Raw genomic sequence first — 19,020 nt, 5'->3', positions numbered from 1 at the left:
TCGAGTTTGAGTTTCAGTTTAACTTCATGTGTGGTGATTGCGTACTAATAATCATCGCGAAATACTATTTTAATAATGGTCATCGCGAAAACATCTTTTCCAGGTAGTTCTGGGGCGAGCTTCACTACTGGTCTCTTATACACTCCGTCGTTCGATCGAACTATCGCTGATCGAATGTTGTCCGTAACTCGATGTAGACCCTCCGATGTTGTCCGTAACTCGAGCTAGAATATGGTTATCAAGTTTATCGCTTTCTTCAGTCAACCAAACGAGATCGCCTTCTTTTTGAGGGTTTTGTTCGCCGTAGATCGCCATTTTGGCGGGTATTCAGAGTTGGCAGATATTCTTCACGAAATTTGTCCCATATGAGATTTGCATAGGCTTGAGTTTGTTGAAAGTGTTTTCGATGATCGAAAAATTCTTCCGCGCATGGTAGATAGAGTAAGCAAACGTTCCTGTTGCCAAGCAAGAAATTATTGGTATTAAATGCTTCCAAGTCGTTAACATCTGAGCTGACTGGAATCAACGGTCTTGCGTTCAACGTCCGCTCAACCACGCACGTTGTAATTGAAAGAACGTCCTCTGTGACTGATCTGGTCTCCAAAACTGCATGAATTGCTTTCTTGCAACTTCTCACCAACCGCTCCCAGACTCCTCCAAAGTGTGGTGCTGCAGTTGGTTTGAACTTCCCTCTGATTCCTCGTTGAATTCGAAGCTCTTTGATGCCTTCTTTGTTCCACGCCGCAACGTACTCTGCCAGTTCTGGCTCAGCTCTAACAAAATTTGTCCCGTTGTCACTGATGATCGTTCTTGATTTGCCTCTTCGCGCAATAAATCGCATAATTGCATTGAGACAACTATCTCTGTCCAATTTTGGTACCCCTTCTATATGCACCGCTCTGATAGATAGACATAGTTAGTGATTGAAGGTCGGCTTCAGCTGATTGTAGTTGTAGTTTGTGTTTCCCAAGGAGATTGACGGGTGTGCCAACGCTTCGATTGAATGCACCTTTGAATGTAGTCCCTTTATCTTGAGAGGAAACTTTTCTGTTTCCAGATTCTTTGTTCCGTGTATGCCAGCTATGCTGAGCGTCACATCGGTGCTGTGGGTTCATAACTTCTTTTGCACACTTTGATCGATGAATGAAACCGTCGATTCACTATCGATGAAAGCATATGTATTCAGCCACCGCTCTGTATTGAGACACGAATTATCAGAAGGAAGCTAGTAACTTCATTACTACAGTTGGTTGTTCCTGCGCTTACGTTGACTGCGTGGTTGCCCATGTCCACACGGTTTTCTGCGTGTAACAATCGGTTGTGCTTCTTGATGCATCCATTGATACCTCACGCGTTGAATTTACAATCTTTGGTTGCATGCATTTTGCTTAGACATCCGTAACATAAGCGTTGCTTCCTAACTGCTGCGTATCGATCATTTTTCTGAATAGTGGAAAGTTCCACATTTTATGAGTGCCACCAATTAGCGGTTAGTGATCACATTGCTTTTGCTTTGTTTCCTTCACGTTCGATCTTGCACTGAAGTACGATGTTTTCTAGAACCGTTTGTCTCTATTTGTGCTTCTCCATTATTCTTCCCTTCGCTCTCCTTTGAAAGCTGAAAACCCTTCATGCACGAATGCTATCCTAGATAGCCATTTTTCACACATAATCAGATCAGGTCAATCTTCATCTTTATCATGAACATAGAACCACAACTTCTCTTTGAGAATTTGAGGTATTTCATCTACTGCCATATACAATGTCGAGCTTGATTGCAGATCACAAATCTGCTTGTACTCTTTGAGCACATTCACAAAGTTCAAAACAGTAACTGAGAAATTGATCAGACCTGTTGACTCGTGAGGTTTCACCTGACTTGCTTTGCGAAGACTCTCCAGTTGTGCATCAATGATCACATGAGGCCTTCCAAACTTCCTCTCAAGAATGCTACATGCAGTACCATAGAACTGTACAGAATAGCCCATTCCAGAGATCACTGACTTAGCTTTGCTTGTCAGTAGAGTCTTCAGGTGGCTCATCGTCTCTGAGTCTGATATTGGACGTTGCTCTACTGTAGCAATAAACATACTAGACCACTACGGGCTTTCGAGGGGGTTTCCATCGAAATTGTTCAATTTCAGCTTTGATAGGCTGCTGCCACCTGCGTACCCACTATTGTATTGTAGTATACAGGTTCTGGGGAAAACGTCTTGGTCTTCAGTACTTGAGTATCGGTCTCGTGAACTGCGATATCATGAGAAGCGACAAGGCCTGTTCACTTCAGGGGTTACTTCGAAGCTAGCTGCTGATCGATCTGGTGTTGGAAGGTTGTCGATCATACCGGCCCAGTCTGAGACCTCTCTCGTTTTTGGGGTCCAGTTGAATGGTGACTTGTCTCGAGCACTTCCTGATTGGGAACGGACATCTTCATTCTCTAACGCTGTTCTCTTCACTTTGCGCTCTAGCTCTCACTCTTGCTTCAGCAGTGGATGGTTGGTTTTCAGTTCCTTCATCTGCATTTCCAGCTCTAGTTTCCTGCGCTTGAACCGTTCTTGCTCCAGTCGCATCTTGGTTTTGAATTTGATATCGAATTTCTTCATCCTTTCCTCACGTCTTTGGTCTGCTGAAGATGTCTCTGCTGAAGATACCTCTTGCTGTTGCTCCATTGACTACTGTTTGAGCAACTGGGTTGTCAGTTGAGTGTTGCTGTTGCTCCCGTTGTCGTTCACTGCTTCAGGTGCGTTGTTTTGTTCTCTGTTCTTTTCTGGTTGCGTGCCTTTACTTATATATGCAGGCCAATATTAATCCAAACTTGCTTTGCACTTTCTTGCTTCTTTCAGATGTTCTTCAACAAAATTTGCTTGGTTGGGCACAAGCTTGTTTTGGCGCTGTAGTTGCCTGGGTATTTCTTCTTCTAGAAGGTGAACAGTCTGTTGGTAGATTACTCTTAGTTTGATGGTTCGATCTGAATCTTCATTTATTTTGTAGCCAAGCCTTCTTTTAGTGTTGACTTCGTCAACTAAGTCTTAGAACTTCTTGTCGTACCTGTGAGCTGTTGACTGAAGCTCTTCTGTGCTGGTTTTGGTTGAATTGCTTGGTTGCTGATTGCTTTTGCGTTGCTGATTTCCTTTGAGCAGGGTTCGCACTTCATTTTCTTTATCGAATTGCACTCTTCTGTTCGCCTCGATGAGCTGTTGCTGTTGATTTGTTTGATTCTCTTTGGGGGCGCCCTCGTCGCTCTCTGCATCAGATTGAATAGCAGTTTGCCTTTCACTGTCCGGGTGGATGGACAAAATGGTACGGCTGCTCTCCTATCAAAGACAAGGAAAACTTTACACCGCCCAGTTCGTTTCAGCGGTTTCAATTCTGTCCGGATATTGTGTTATTGCAGTTAACTTTTGTGAAGTGTATTATCCGCTATAGTGTAGATTACCGTTGCATTACTTGCTGCTCAATTAGTCTTTTTAAATAATTGCTCATATTTGCTGAATAACAAACTTGTTCCTCTCAGAAAAACAAAACCAATTCAGATTGAAACAATCAAAATTTTGTTGAGCTTTTCTTAATAACTCAAAATACAAACCGAATTTAGGAATACCCGTGCTTACAAATGGTAGCATTATAACTTGGCTATAGTCATGCAAAGTTTCAGCTTTCTTTTTCAAATATTATAGGAAAAAGGTCGCACTTAGTGTAACTATAACTGAATAACAAAAACAAATTTTCTAACTTTAATAATAGCAAGTCTCTTTATTGGTTTCAATAACACCAATATGAAATTAGGCTAAATTAGGCTAGGCTTCGTTAAAAACATTAAGAGAAACTGATTTTATGCTTTGCACAAATATTTTTTTTTTAGGAACTTCGTTCCTACGGAGGGAAGATTGAGAATATCAAAGTTAATTCTATTTTCACTAGTCAAAGGTAGCATTATAACTTGGCTATAGTCATGCAAAGTTTCAGCTTTCTTTTTCAAATATTATAGGAAAAAGGTCGCACTTAGTGTAACTATAACTGAATAACAAAAACAAATTTTCTAACTTTAATAATAGCAAGTCTCTTTATTGGTTTCAATAACACCAATATGAAATTAGGCTAAATTAGGCTAGGCTTCGTTAAAAACATTAAGAGAAACTGATTTTATGCTTTGCACAAATATTTTTTTTTAGGAACTTCGTTCCTACGGAGGGAAGATTGAGAATATCAAAGTTAATTCTATTTTCACTAGTCAAAGTTAAGTTATAACTGGATAATCACTAATTTGATCTACAGAATTAAGACACGATAACACTAAATTTACGGCTCAAGAAAGTGTGCTTCAATACGCACCGTATGTCAGTTTAATAAGTCAAAATCTACGAGTTTCTACTGATTTGTGCTAGTTTTTCAAGCTCTATTTATACCGCCGTACATGTCAAATAAGCTTCTCTGATTGATTTTAGATCACTATAATTTAAGATTCTCTGAATACACTGAGTGTGGGGTTCGGGATGCCTTATACGGTGCCCCCACTCTCTGAGTTTTTATGAAAATCGCAAATTTCATCGAATCTGGCTTATCATGTTGGATATCTCTTGCTCCGTTTGAGCTAAATCTGTGCGATTGTGAACATTTGAATACGTGGCAATAATAGTATAGTTGGAGTTTGAGATTCAGTTTAACTTCATTTGTGATGATTGCGTACTTATAATAGTTACTAATTTTAAATGTTGAACAAAGTGAACAAATCCGTATTTCTTCGATAGCATGTAGAATCAAATTTCTTTTGTCATGCTATTCTTGCTTTAATGCTTGAAATGGCCTCGAAGCACTGTTCAATTTGATTGTTTATTTAGTAAGCTCAACCGGCACACAAAGAGACCTTGGTTTGATAGTAAATTGCAACATAACCTGGAAATCCAACTCATCAAAGATCAGCAAAAGCCATGAGTGCCCTCTTCCAAATTAAGAGAAACCTTGCTGTAAATTGCTCTGTTAAAATAAAACTCGACGCAGACACTGGTTACATCGTTCCAATAGTTACTTATGCTTCTCAAGCGTGGTGCCCAAACAGGCAAAACCTTCAGGAAATTGAACATATCCAAAAAGTGGCAACCAAATGGATCTTGGCAACAAATGCAGCATACAAAGACCAACCCCTAGGGCTTAATTTACTCCCCCTCTGTCTACATCGAAATGCATGACATACTGGCGCTCCTCAAAAATCAGTATGACCTAACAATTCAACCTGAATCTGATGAATCTGCTGAAATGACGCGACAAGCACAGAGAGGGGAATTCAATGTTCCGAAAAGTCGACTCCGTAAAACTGACAAGTTTTCGACGAACCAAAATACTGTTCAACTACGTCTTGCAAGTGTACAAGGACTACGGAACAATCTTGAACAAAACTACACTGAAAAGAATCTACCATCGTTTCTTTGAAAAATTTTTCAACGTAGACAACAAGTGCACATGGAAAATGTGCAGATATGGACACTGTAATGGACTCGATAAACTCAAAACTAAATAAATTGAATTTTGTGAATGGGTTCAAAGCCTTGAGCTTATTGCTCAAAATCCTTTTCTACTACTACTACTAGAGTAATGAAAACGTGGTAAAACGTTTTGTTCATTACCTTGTTTTCGAGAAACAGGCGTGGAAAAATTTTATCAGCAGGCAAAATTCTTTGCTCACATGTGGCTTTTCAAGCAGTCTTTTTTCAGTTTCAACTGATTGGTTTTGGTTAATAGTTTTGAACAGGCTAGAGTAATAATTTCAATCTTGTTTTGGTAGTGTTCAAATTTTACAATTAATCAAAGAAACGGCATGAACATATAAAGCCCGTTCATTAAGTCACAGTGCGTTAAATTTTTCATGTTCATTTAAGCGATTGCTAGCTGGCATTAGTATTATGCTTAATGGCATTCAGTTAAGAAGTTGAATTAAGTATTGTTTTAGAATCTAACCAAATACGCAAAATTTGCGCACCAAATAAGAAAATTGCCCCCTCCCCAGCTTAATGAGCGTAAATCATTTATGCCCCCAGGCACACGTGATTTTTTCTTACATTGCAACGTGCTATATAACACCATATCATTTGTAATAGAGGTTCATAAAATAACTGGGGGCCGAAAAAATAGATCCAAATATTTTGACACTTGGAAAAACTCTTTCAGTTTCTGTTTCTTTTTTTCTCTGTTTCAGTTGCAATGTGTGTAGAGCGGGTCACATGCGGCTTTTTTCTGGAATTTTGCCGGCTAAGTTGCTTTTTTGGTTTTTGTGTTTTTTCAGAAGATATGCTAGACGATTGATATTTTTGCTCAGGAACAGATGTTTGCAATCAAACGACGGCAAACAATGTAGATATCCACCCGTTCAAACATTTTATGGACCAATTTCATTTTCTCCTGACCAATCAATTGGATCAACAGTTGTCATAATTCTCATCATTAACACACTCACAATGCCTTCCAACTTCCCTCTCTTTGAGTGGTTCTTTATCGTGGACCACAAAGCACAGAGTGAAAAGGCTTCTGATAATCTTCGCAGACACGAAGACGCCTATTCAAAAGCTGGTAGGTTATGGAGCAATTGGATTGTATTCTAACTTACACTGAATACGCTTTTGTTTGTAGCTTTTTTGTGTTTCTTGCATCGCAATCGACATTATATTGGGTTCAAGATATACAAAAGATTTTAATGCTGAAGTGCGAGGTAATTTTTGAAATGCATTTCAAAATAATTAAAATAGACGTCATTTCAACTGGTTTTTTAGGGTTCAAATTTTTTTCAATTTAAAGAGTTTGGAGTGTACTGATGCTCTTAGTTTCGAGAGATGAGTTCATGATGATTAGAAAGTTATTTGAAAGCAGTCATTGAGTTTGCGTATTAATTCTGATCACTGAAGCAATATAAGAAGCTAAGGTTTTTAAACCTGAAATAAATGACATTGAATTGCCCTCAAGCGAAGACTGAAGCAATTATTGTAGACATGTGTGTCTTTTTGCTTGTCCTTTTTATGCCTTTGTTTTTCGACTTCGAGTGACTTTTTCACTCTTTATTTCTTGATTTTTGTGATTCGAGTGCTCTCATTCTGAAACTAAGTTTGTACAAAATATAAAAGCAACCGTGATTAGTTATGCGACTAGATAGCAGTTTTCCCATCACTCTCCCGTTCGCTGGACCAATTGTAACGGCTGCTCTTCTATCTAAGACAAGAAGAACTTTACACCGCTCAGTCCATTTCAGCGGTTTCAATTCTGTCCGGATATTGTGTTTTTACAGTTAAATTTTGTGAACTGTGTTATCCACTTTACTGTAGATTAACATTGCATTACTTGTTGCTCAATTAGTTTTCTTGAATAATTGCTCAGCTTTGCTGAATAACAAACTTGTTTCTCTCAGAAAAAACCAATTCTGATTGAAACAATCAAATTTTTGTTGAGTTTTTCTTATTAACTCAAATTATAAACCGAATTTAGGAATTCCCGTTCCCACAAATTTTAGCTCTAAAAATTGATTATAGTCATGCGAAGTTTCAGGTTTTTTTAATCAAAGGTTATAGGAAAGGTCACATTTAGTGTAACTATAACTGAATAACAGTAACAAATTTTCTAACATTAATGTGAGCAAGTCTCTTTATATGTTTCAATAACACCAATATGAAATTAGGCTAAATTAGGCTAGGCTTCGTTAAAAACAATAAGAGAAGCTGACTTTATCCTTTGCACAAAGTTTCTCTTACTTAGGAACTTCGTTCCTCAGAAGGGAAGATTGAGAATATCAAAGTTAATTCTCTTTCCACAAGTCAAAGTTAAGTTATCACTGGACAATCACTAATATGATCTACAGAAATAAAACACGATAACAGTAAATTTACGGCTCAAGAAAGTGTGCTCCAATACATACTGTATGTCAATTTAATAAGACAAAATTAACGAGTTTCTACTGATTTTTGCTAGTTTTTCAAGCTCTATTTATACCGCCGTACATGTCAAATTAGCTTCTCTGATTGGTTGTAGATCACTAAGTTGTAAGTTTCGCTGAATACACTGAGTTTTGGGGTTCGGGATACCTTTTACGGTGCACCGCACTCTCTGAATTGGTATGAAAATCGCAAAAATCATCGAATCTGGCTTATTATGTTGGATATCTTTTGCTCCGTTTGAGCTAAATCTGTGTGATTGTGAACATTTGAATACGTGGCAATAATAGTATAATTGGATTTTGAGTTTCAGTTTAACATCATGTGTGGTGATTGCGTACTAATAATAGTTGCTGAATATGAATGTTGAACAAAGTGAACAAAAACGTATTTCTTCGATGGAATGTAGCATTAAATTTTGCTTGTCATGCTATTCTTGTTTTAATGCATGAAATGGCCTCGAAGCGGCATTCAATTTGATTGTTGAGTTAGTAAGCTCAACCGGCACACAAAGAGACCTTGGTTTGATAGTAAATTGCAACATAACCTGGAAATCCAGCCCATCAAAGATCAGCAAAAGCCATGAGTATCCTCTTCCAAATTAAGAGAAACCTTGCTGTGAATTGCTCTGTTAAAATAAAACTCGACGCAGACACTGGTTACATCGTTCCAATCGTTACTTATGCCACTCAAGCGTGGTGCCCAAACAGGCAAAACCTTCAAGAAATTAAACATATCCAAAAAGTGGCAACCAAATGGATCTTGGCAACAAATGCAGCATACAAAGACCGAACCCTAGGGCTTAATTTACTCCCCCTCTGTCTACATCGGAATGCATGACATACTGGCGCTCCTCAAAGATCAGTATGACGTAACAATTCAACCTGAATCTGATGAATCTGCTGAAATGACGCGACAAGCACAGAGAGGGGAATTCAATGTTCCGAAAAGTCGACTCCGTAAAACTGACAAGTTTTCGACGAACCAAAATACTGTTCAACTACGTCTTGCAAGTGTACAAGGACTACGTAACGATCCTGAACAAAACTACACTGAAAAGAATCCACAATCGTTTCTTTGAAAAATTTTTCAACGTAGACAACAAGTGCACATGGAAAATGTGCAGATATGGACACTGTAATGGACTCGATCAACTCAAAACTAAAATAAATTGAATTTTGTGAATGGGTTCATAGCCTTGAGCTGATTGTTCAAAATCCTTTTCTACTACTACTAGCGTAATGAAAACGTGGGAAAACATTTTGTTCATTACCTTGTTTTCGAGAAACAGGCGTGGAAAAATTTTATCAGCCGGCAAAATTCTTTGCTCACATGTGGCTCTTCAAGCAGTCTTTTTTCAGTTTTAACTGATTGGTTTTGGTTAATAGTTTTGAACAGGCTAGAGTAATAATTTCGATCTTGTTTTGGTAGTGTTTAAATTTTAATAAAAAATACAAGAACATGGCCAAAACCGAAAATTCCGGAATAGGAATTTTTTTAAATAAATTGATAACAGATGTAAATATGAGTTGTAAATAGGCTAAATATTGTACATAAGGAATAATTTTTGATTGAATTTTTTAGAATAGTTCCTAGAAATGTTTTAAGTGTGGTCTCAGACAAATGTAAATACATATTTATTTTATCCTTTAACTATTTGTAAAACAGTTTTAACCTGATGATGAACGTAAAGTTTGAAAACGTTTGTTTTAAATATCGGAAGTAATTTTAATTTGACAAATTGGTTTCTTTTACATTTAATTTTTACAATTAATCAAAGAAACGGGATAAACATATAAAGCGCGTTCATTAAGTCACAGTGCGTTAAATTATTAATGTTCATTAAAGCGATTGCTAGCTGGCATTAGTATTAAGCTTAATGGCCTGCAGTTAAGAAGTTGAATTAATTGTTGTTTTAGAATCTAACCAAATATGAAAATTTGCGCACCAAATAAGAAAATTTGCATCTATTCTGTTTTGCCCCCCCCCAGCTTAGTGAGCATAAATTTTTTGTGACCCCAAGGCACACGTGCTATTTTCTTACATTGTAACGTGCTATATAACACCATATCATTTGTAACGGGGGTCAAAAAAACTGGGGTCCGAAAAAATCCAAATTTGACACTTTGACTACAAAATTTTTTCATCTTCTGTTTCGTTTTCTCTGTTTCAATTGCAATCGACTGTTTGCAGAACAACCAACGAGACCGAGTTCTAGACAACTTGGCATTCAGCAGAGAATCCCCAGACGTGGCGGAAATAGCAAAGAGCTTCGATGAAGTCAAATTGAGATATCCAAAATCCGAGCGAAAATCAAGTCCCCTTCGCCCGAGCCGACAAAACCAGCCGCGCGTCAACCAGCACAGCCGATCATCCGAGAAAAGCGAACATTCGATTAGATAAGCTTCCGAGGGATTCCCGAATCCTCCCGAAAAACCGCGAGAGAGCCTTATGATGAAAATGTTCAGAAAGTCAAGGAAATCCTCGCCCACATGGATATCGACTGCCCAATGGATGATGTAAAACGTTGGAACCTACGAAAATGAGAAAACGAGAACCATAATTGCAAAATTCACCAGTGAACATCATCGGTGACTTGTCCTGCTGTCCGCCCACAAACTTGCAACCTACGATAAACCAATATTCGTGAGCCGAGAACTCAGTCCGGACGAGAAAAAGTTTGAAAATGCTCTGTTGATCAAGCGCAGATACCTCACAGATGTCGAGAAAATAGCCCTAAAAGACTTGCGAATTCGCAATCTGAAACTGCAGAAAAAAGAAAACCAGAAATGGATGGACGTTGATGTCTCTTCTACTGGCAGCAGCTCACCTCCAGAACCAAATTGACTACAAAATAAAAACAAACTCCAAATACTCAGTTTCAATGTGTGAAGTCTGCTTGACTTCCAAAGGCGACAATTCTTTGACAATGAAATAGCAAAGAGGAACTACGATGTACTCTGTCTCACGGAAACCTGGTTAACAAGCGATGTACCTGACAATGCACTCTTTCTTACTGGATACACAATCCACAGAACTGACCGACCTACTGTAAACCATAACTCAAAACACGGAGGAGTTCTCATTGCGGTGAAAGACATTCTTCACTACAGACTGAAAAACACACGCACTCGGAAAGTTATCGATTGCGTTACAAACTCCAACTGAAGCACTTGTAATTTGCTGCATGTACAACCCTCCTAAACATAGCCCTTACAGGGCACCAGCCAGTCAAATCCACGAAATCTGGAAGAAATTGAAAAGCAGATGAAACAACGGGACAATCACAACTTAGTTGTCAGCGGCGATCTCAACCTCCCTGGAGCTGATTGGAACAGCATGCTCTCAGATGATGACTACGAACTTTGGCGTCTCAACAACTTTGAAACCCACTGACTTCATCAAATTCTGCCTTGCAAACGAAATCAATCACTGGATTTATGCCTCACCCAATCTCGTGACAGCATTGAAATCGCCCAAATCGACAAAATCCTCACACGGGATTACTCAATCAACAGAAAGAGATGCTCCGAGCATCAAGCATTCCGGACAACCATTTCCATCGACATATCAGCTACGAAAGCAGCCCCCAAAGTGAAACATGCATATCACAAAGTGGACTGGAAAGATTTTAACAGCCACATCAGAGACCATCCTTTTTCACCCTACTGCTTCAGCAACGTCGATGAACTTGTTGACCAATGGTACCTATGGATTGAAAAGATAATCGAGATACTAATCCCCCGTGTCACTCAGCACCGAGCAAACCTTCCCCCATGGATTTCCTCTGCCACATCACACGAACTTAAGATGAAAGGAAATATGAGAGAGCACCGACCCTCAACCTCCTGATAAAGATAAAACGACGCAAAAAACTCGTCAATGAGCAATTCTTGACAGATCAGGCAGTCTATGAAGACAAACTCTTCAAAAACCGCCGAATGTTTGACCTACAGAAATACCTGAAATCCCTACGCAAATCAAAACACTTCCCTGATAAAATGTACTACAATGTTGTGCAAAATGGACAAGAAACAAAGAAAACAAGCACAACCGATAGTGAAAAGTGCCATCTCCTCAACGACTTCTCCGACGTTTTCACCAAAGATGGTAAAATCAACGAACCCTCAGTCTACCCAAAACAGAGACTCAACTGCCTCAGACTTTCTGAAGAAGAAATCGAAAGAGAACAGCTGGGCCTCCAGGCAAACAAAGCGTGCGGCCGAAACAGCATCGGAAATTTAATCTTAAGAGCGCCCCAGCTGTGGCAAAATCTCTCAAACTTATCTTCCAAACCTGCCCTAATAAAATAAAATTCCCAGAGAACTGGAAAACAAGTGAGATCACCCCGATCTACAAAAAAAACGCCAACGCAGACATCACACAGTATTGACCAATAAGTCTCCTGAAGAACGTCTCAAAACTTTTCGAGAAAATCATCTTCGAACGACTTTAACCACCAATAGAAAGAACCCTCTCTGACTCCCAACACGGTTTCAGAAAGAAACAATCAGCAGTTCTTCATTTCATCCTCTTCACAGAAGAACTATACCAGCAACTTGAATCGAAAGAATGCAATGACATTCGAACTCTGTTTGTTGATTTCAGAAAAGCCTTTGACAAAGTAGCGCACAAAAGACTCATCCAGAAGCTCGAGAACATTGGCCTCGGAGGAAAGCTACTCCAACTACTCCAAAGCTATCTCACAAACCGAACGCAACGCATCAAAATCGGAACAAGCAAATCAAAGACCAGAAATGTAACCAGCGGAGTATCTCAGGGATCAATTTTGGGGCCTCTGATAATCAATATCTACATTGACGATCTCCCCGAAGAAATCTGAGACCTTCGGATACGCGGATGATTTCAAAGCAATTACCCACGGTGAGCACGAATGCGAGACCACTCTCGGGGAAATACAGAAATGGAGCAAAGCAAACCATATGAGCCTAAATGTTAGCAAAATTAAAACTCTCCTCATCGGAGGGGATCTAGCCGAGCGTGATGAGGCAGGTCTAAAAACCGTCGCCACCCAAAAACAATCTCGGAGTCGTAATGTCTCGAAATCTCTCTTGGAGCGCAAATTGCCAACTTAGAACAACCAAAGCGTGGAAAGCCTTCTACACACAAACGAAATGTTTCGAGCAGAACCTCAATGGAAATGAAACTGAACGCTTATATAGGATACGTAGTGCCCGTAATCTTTTACGCCTCCCAGTTTTGGTACCCTTCGAAGACTGACATGAAATCAATCGAGAAGATCCAGCACAAGGCAATGAAGTGAATATGCGGTGGAAACGACGAATAACATCAAAGACTCGAAACACTTAAAATACTCCCATTCTCCATGTACATGGAAATGCACAATGTCCTCAATCTCCTCTCAATCCTAGAAGGCAATTACTACGTCCCCGAAGACAAACTGCCAAAGCGAAAAGAAAACGAAACAAGACAAAAGCTGGATTTTGAACTCCCCAAACACCGACTACATAAATCAGACGAAAACTTCTTCAGAGCCGCAAAGCTATTCAACATCATCAGTAGAACAACGGAGAAGACAATGACGAAGAAACGTCTGACAGAGATGTACCAAAACTATTTCCAAAGAAGCTACAACGAACTCGACAGCTGCATCTAGAGACTTCTATGCAACTGTGGAATCTGTAATCCAATGAAAAAACTCGTACCAAACGAAAACTGAAGGGTTCTACACCCGAGGGCTCCGACCCTAAAGACTCTCCTTCTACTACTACAATGTGTGTCAAGCGGGTCACAGGCGGCTATTTTCTGGAATTTTGCCGGTTATGTTGCATTTTTGGTTATTTTGTGTTTTTTTAGAAGAGATGCTAGACGATTGATATTTTTGCTCAGGAACAGATCTTTGCAATCAAAAGACGGCAAATAATGTAGATATCCACCCGTTCAAACATTTTATGGACCAATTTCATTTTCTCCTGACCAATCAATTGGATCAACAGTTGTCATAATTCTCATCATTAACACAACCACAATGTCTTCCAACTTCCCTCTCTTTGAGTGGTTCTTTATCGTAGACCACAAAGCACAGAGTGAAAAGGCTTCTGATCCTCTTCACAGACACGAAGACGCCTATTCAAAAGCTGGTGGGTTATGGAACAATTGGATTGTATTCTAACTTACACTGAATACGCTTTTGTATGTAGATTTTTTTTCTGTTTCTTGCATTGCAATCGACATTAAATTGGATTCAATTTATACAAAAGATTTTAATGCTGAAGTGTAAGGTAATTTTTGGAATGCATTTTAAAATAACTAATAGCGGCGTCATTTCAACTGGTTTTTTAGGGCTCCAATTTTTTTTCAATCCAAAGAGTTTAGAGTGTACTGATGCTCTTAAGTTTTGAGGGATGAGTTCATGATGATTAGAAAGTTAATTGAAAGCAGTCATCGAGTTTGCATGTTAATTCTAATCACTGAAGCAATATAAGAAGCGAAGGTTTTTAAACCTGAAATAAATGACGTTGAATTGCCCTCAAGCGAGGACTGAAGCAATTATTGTACACATGTGTGTCCTTTTGCTTGTCCTTTTTATGCGCTTGTTTTTCGACTTCGAGTGACTTTTTAATTGCTCTCAAACGAAGTTTAGCAATTATATTAGTCCTGTCGATTTTTTTTTTATGCGAGGTTGAAGACCCCTCCCCCCACTATTAATCCCACACCCACCCCCCACTATTGCCACCACCCCCCACCGCGCTGTTCCCCCCAACCAAAAGTTGCTACCCCCCTCTGCACCCCCTTCTCCCGTCCCCCCCCCCCCCGTGGCCAGCTACTGACGATCAACCACTAAAAGCACGCAAATTTATACAAATTTTCACAATTTTTTTCAAGCTTTTTGAAAATTTTTTTTATCATTTTTTGAGTTTTATCAACCCTAGATGTCATGTAACCCACTCTATGGTTTAATAATAGGTTACTGAACAGTTTCTAGGGGTAATAGAATAGTTTTAACATTTCAACATTGCGAATTTTTGCATTTTTTTAAAAAAAAAAAACTTGCAAATTTTCCAAGGGTTTTAAAAATTTTTGTCGTTTTTTTTAGGTTTATCCAGCGTCAAGAGCCAAGGAGGCTCCTCTAGGGTTTGATAATAGGTCAGTGTATAGTTTCTAGACGTAATGGATTTTTTCAAGATCTTAACAACACGAATTTCAGCATTTTTTTTTTGAATAAAATAGCATTTTTTAATTTTTTTTTAACATTTATTGTCGTTGTTCAAGATTTTTCAGCCTCTGGGTTCAGAAAATCTGCCCTAGGGTCTGATAATAAGTGGTTGCATAGTTAATTGGTAATGGAATGGTTTTCGTCTTTTTAATATTAAAAATTTCATCGATTTGTTTATATAAACCTGCAATTTTTTAAAATTTTTTTGAAAATTTTTGTCATCTTCTAGGTTTATCTAGCCTTAAGAGCCTTAGCCCAAGGAACCTCAGCTAGAGTTTGATATCAAGTTATTGTATTTTTTCTAGATGCAATAGAGTGTTTTTAAAGATATTAACATTTAACGAGTTTTAGCATTTTTTTTGAAAAATTTTTGGCAATCTTCTTGTTTTTTGAAATTGTTTGTCACTTCTTTTAGGTTTATCCAGCCTCAAGAGGCAAGAAACCTCCTTCGAGGTTTGATACTAAGCTGCTGTCTAGTTTCTAGAGTTAATGGAATTGTTATCATTATTTTAATGACTCTAGTTTTAGCAATTTTTCGATAAATTTTAATTTCAAAAAAAATTTTGAAAAATTGTCATGTTCCAAGTGTTTTGATCATTATGAACCAGTGAAACTGTTTAAGGCTTGAAATAGGCATACTGGATAGTCTCTTGAGACAATGGAATGGTGTTCTGAAGATTTTAATACCACGAATTTCGGCAAGATTTTGTTAAAAATTGCAATTGTTTTTAAAATTTTTGTCCTTTTCTGAGTTTAACGATCATTACTGGCCAACGAAGCTTCTTAAGTCTTGCAGATGGGTTACATGACAAATATCCAGAGTAAAAAAATGTTTTTGAACATTTTCTTTACTGCAAAATGTGGAAACTTTTTCTTTTGAATTTTCAGTTTTCTATATGATTTAGTTACTAACAAGTCTAGAAAACTTGAAGTTGTAGAGTCGAATCTCATCATGGAAAAAATTCCTAGCTCTCCCTCGCTCTCTGTGTTGGCGGGCGTTTCTTTCCTTCTTTCTCGCTCACGTTTAATCTCGCATTCTCTCTCTCTCTCTCTCTCTCCTTAACTCTTTTGTTGATGCCGCACTTCAGCGGCTGTTATGTGGCTTGATGTCATTGTCCATTTCCCTAATCTCAGGCCCCTTCAATCAAGCTAAAGCTAACCTCACTAAACAATGGCTAGGTACTGACAAAGCCAACCGCTCGCCGGTTGTTTGAGAGCAATTCGCCCGACGTTAGTCGGTTATGTTTCACTCTTTATTTCTTGATCTTTGTGATTCGAGTGCTCTCATTCTGAAATTAAGTTTGTACAAAGTATAAAAGTGACTGTGATCGATTATGAATCAAAGCCATTATGCTTTGTGCGTCTGAGTTCTTTGCACGCATAAAACATTTCCGAGCTACACTGCCGCTCAAAACTATTACTCAGGATTTCTTACAAAACAAAGGATTTGGATTGTATTGGGGCGCTGTCTTTTTATACAAGTCGAAAAGAAGTTATAGTGATCTTCCGTTCTGTGACTCGTAGAGCTGTTACGATTTTTTGTTTTATCGACTCGACGATTACTGTAGAAGTCTATTTAATCAGTTTTATTGTAGTGAGTTTGAAAGTAACGAAAGCGTGGAAAAAATTATCTGTTATTCGTTACCTTGTTTTCGAGAAACAGGTGTGAAAAATTTTTATCAGCGAGCGAATTTTGTTCCGCACATGTGGCTTTTCAAGCAGTGTTTTTTTCGGCTTTAACTGATGTTTGGTTAATAGTTTTGAACAGGCTGGAGTAATAATTTCAATCTTGTTTTGGTAGTGTTTAAGTTTTATATAATTGATGCGAGTTCTTATATAATTTTGTGGTTTTTTGCTAGCTACTGTACGGAATTTTAAGCACTTCGATTGGGAGATAATTGAATTTTGTTAGCTGCCTTGATTTTTAGGGCTGAATTGTCCAATAATTAAATTTAAATATCATTTTCAAAATCCGTCATCTTCTTATGTGGCTATTTTTGTGGTGCTGTTTTAGCTTCATCAATCGCAAATTTGTTCCCCATTACCGGACTTTACAGTTTGTGAAGTTTTGTTGATTCCTCCTTACTTATTTCATTATTCGTCCATTCTGCTTGCTCAAAATGGTTTCAACAGTAGCTGCTCAACAATGCAGTCTAAATTGAGCAGTGGCTGTATCGAAAACGATTGAAAAGGAAACTGGGGTAAACCCTTAAAGACCGGTTTTAGATGCCCATTAATTGAACTGCGCTCTAATGGGTCATTGTTAACCGGTCTAATGTTTGTTGCTATTAATACCAGTACCTGTATTCTCTCATTAAGAAACTTGAGTATGTCTAACTACAAAGTTCAATAAAATAGCTTGGACTTTGAAGTATTTGTCTCTTTCTCTTTAATCTCTCTTCCTCTTAAAAAAAATAATAATAAAGGGCCGTGTACACCATCCGGCATCGATGGATGTAGGTCGAAAAATAGGGCACGATGAGTAGCACTTAGTAGCCGGATGCTGCACTCCAAGCTGTTCCCCTCCAGACAGTGTAAAGACGGCCCAGTCACAAAAATAAATAACAAGTGGAGAGGAAAGCACCTATATATATAGCACACATAGGGAACTAGAATGGAAGGATGAAAATAAAAATGGATCATCAAGGAATAAGCAAATGAATAAAGATAAGCAGCCAAACACTCAGTGCAGCCTTCCCTCCTCCACGACGGCGCTAATCGAAGTCTCACTGAGAACACGAGGCTTGAGGGCACGACATCCCCTCAAGCAGAGAACACAGCTCCTCAGAAGTGCGAAGCTGATTTTCGTTCGGATGTAGCTTATAGTGTCGGCGTACGGCTCTCCGCGTTTTTCGCTGATGTTGGTTGCGAGTTGTTTCATAACGCGCGATGCTGATGGACCTGGACCACCCGAACAAGCAAAAACCAGTGCATTGAAGCTGCTGTGTTCGGTTTCGCGGATTCGCTCTTCGTACTTATTTCGCTTGATGCTCTCGTGATATTTGTATGCATCTTTTATGGTCTTAGGGCAGCTCTTCGCATGAGGGTTGAAAATCTTCACATCGAAGAAAGTGCGATTAAAGCGGGAGCCCCACAGACCGTTTGCCTTGATGTCCAGTCGAGCGTCATCATCAGTGGTAGTGGAATTACTCGAGAAAATTTCTCCATCGAGCGACTGAAGTTTTGGCTCTATCTGTACATCGTGGCAAACGTCATCCATCAGTTTTGCAAACACATCTCTAATTTCGTTGTGTCGTAGGTGCGTATAACCGCCTTTGGCGCAATGGAGGGCATGGGTGAGGCTGAATTTTTTCCCGCATGGGCATATGGCTGGCGTGTTCTTCGCTTCCCAGGTGTAGCGAAGTGCTATTCCATCACGGAACTCAGTCTTCGTGAGGTCAAAACCATGTTTTGACAACGGAAGCGCGTTAAGCCAGCTTGATGCTCCTTTCTCCGAGGCCAGCTGGATGGTATACATCATTTCTGGTAGATTGTTTTCGATTCTGGATTTTTTCGAGATGAGTTCACGTTGATTGTCTGCTTTCTGTCTGAGACTGATCTTGGTTTGTTCTTCTTCACATTGTTGAATATTGTTGAATGACGCCAATGGTCTTGAGAGTTCAACTGATTGCTCATGATTTTTGTGAAGATCTTGTGGGAGGGCGATGTTAAGCCCCCCCATTCTGAGAGGGAGAGAAAAAAGTTCTCTTTCCTCTTGGATTACTTCTTTGCCGACGATGTTCGGTATGACTCGGCCAAGCCGCTCCTCCACCTTGTCCAGAACCCCGTCCATGGAAGGTGTAGTACGCGAAAGGAAGCTTAACTTCTGTTGAACCCCCTTCGTCAAACATGCATAGGCATTCTGGGGAGAGGTGAGAGCAAATTGACCTAGTCTGTCTAAACTTTTTGTGT

General features: G+C 39.0%; 1 protein-coding gene across 3 annotated transcripts in view; it reads left to right on the top strand.

Moving 5' to 3' along the window:
• The first annotated feature begins 6,275 nt into the window (after window positions 1–6,275).
• Window positions 6,276–19,020, top strand: part of LOC142345904 (uncharacterized) — a 106,666-nt gene continuing 93,921 nt past the window's right edge. For 2 of the 3 annotated variants that reach the window (XM_075398349.1, XM_075398351.1), the window contains exon 1: window positions 13,710–14,032. In XM_075398349.1, the coding sequence (XP_075254464.1) occupies window positions 13,921–14,032 (112 nt within the window). In that variant the 5' untranslated portion in view covers window positions 13,710–13,920. Of the gene's footprint in view, window positions 6,562–13,709; window positions 14,033–19,020 lie in introns of those variants that run through there. The other variant, XM_075398350.1, reaches the window with a different exon arrangement.

Source organism: Convolutriloba macropyga, chromosome 9 (assembly GCF_964194025.1).
Source record: "Convolutriloba macropyga chromosome 9, txConMacr16.3, whole genome shotgun sequence".
NCBI classification, from domain to species: domain Eukaryota; kingdom Metazoa; phylum Xenacoelomorpha; order Acoela; family Convolutidae; genus Convolutriloba; species Convolutriloba macropyga.
Note: the sequence above shows the minus strand (reverse complement) of the source record. Positions and strands in the feature narration are given on the sequence as shown.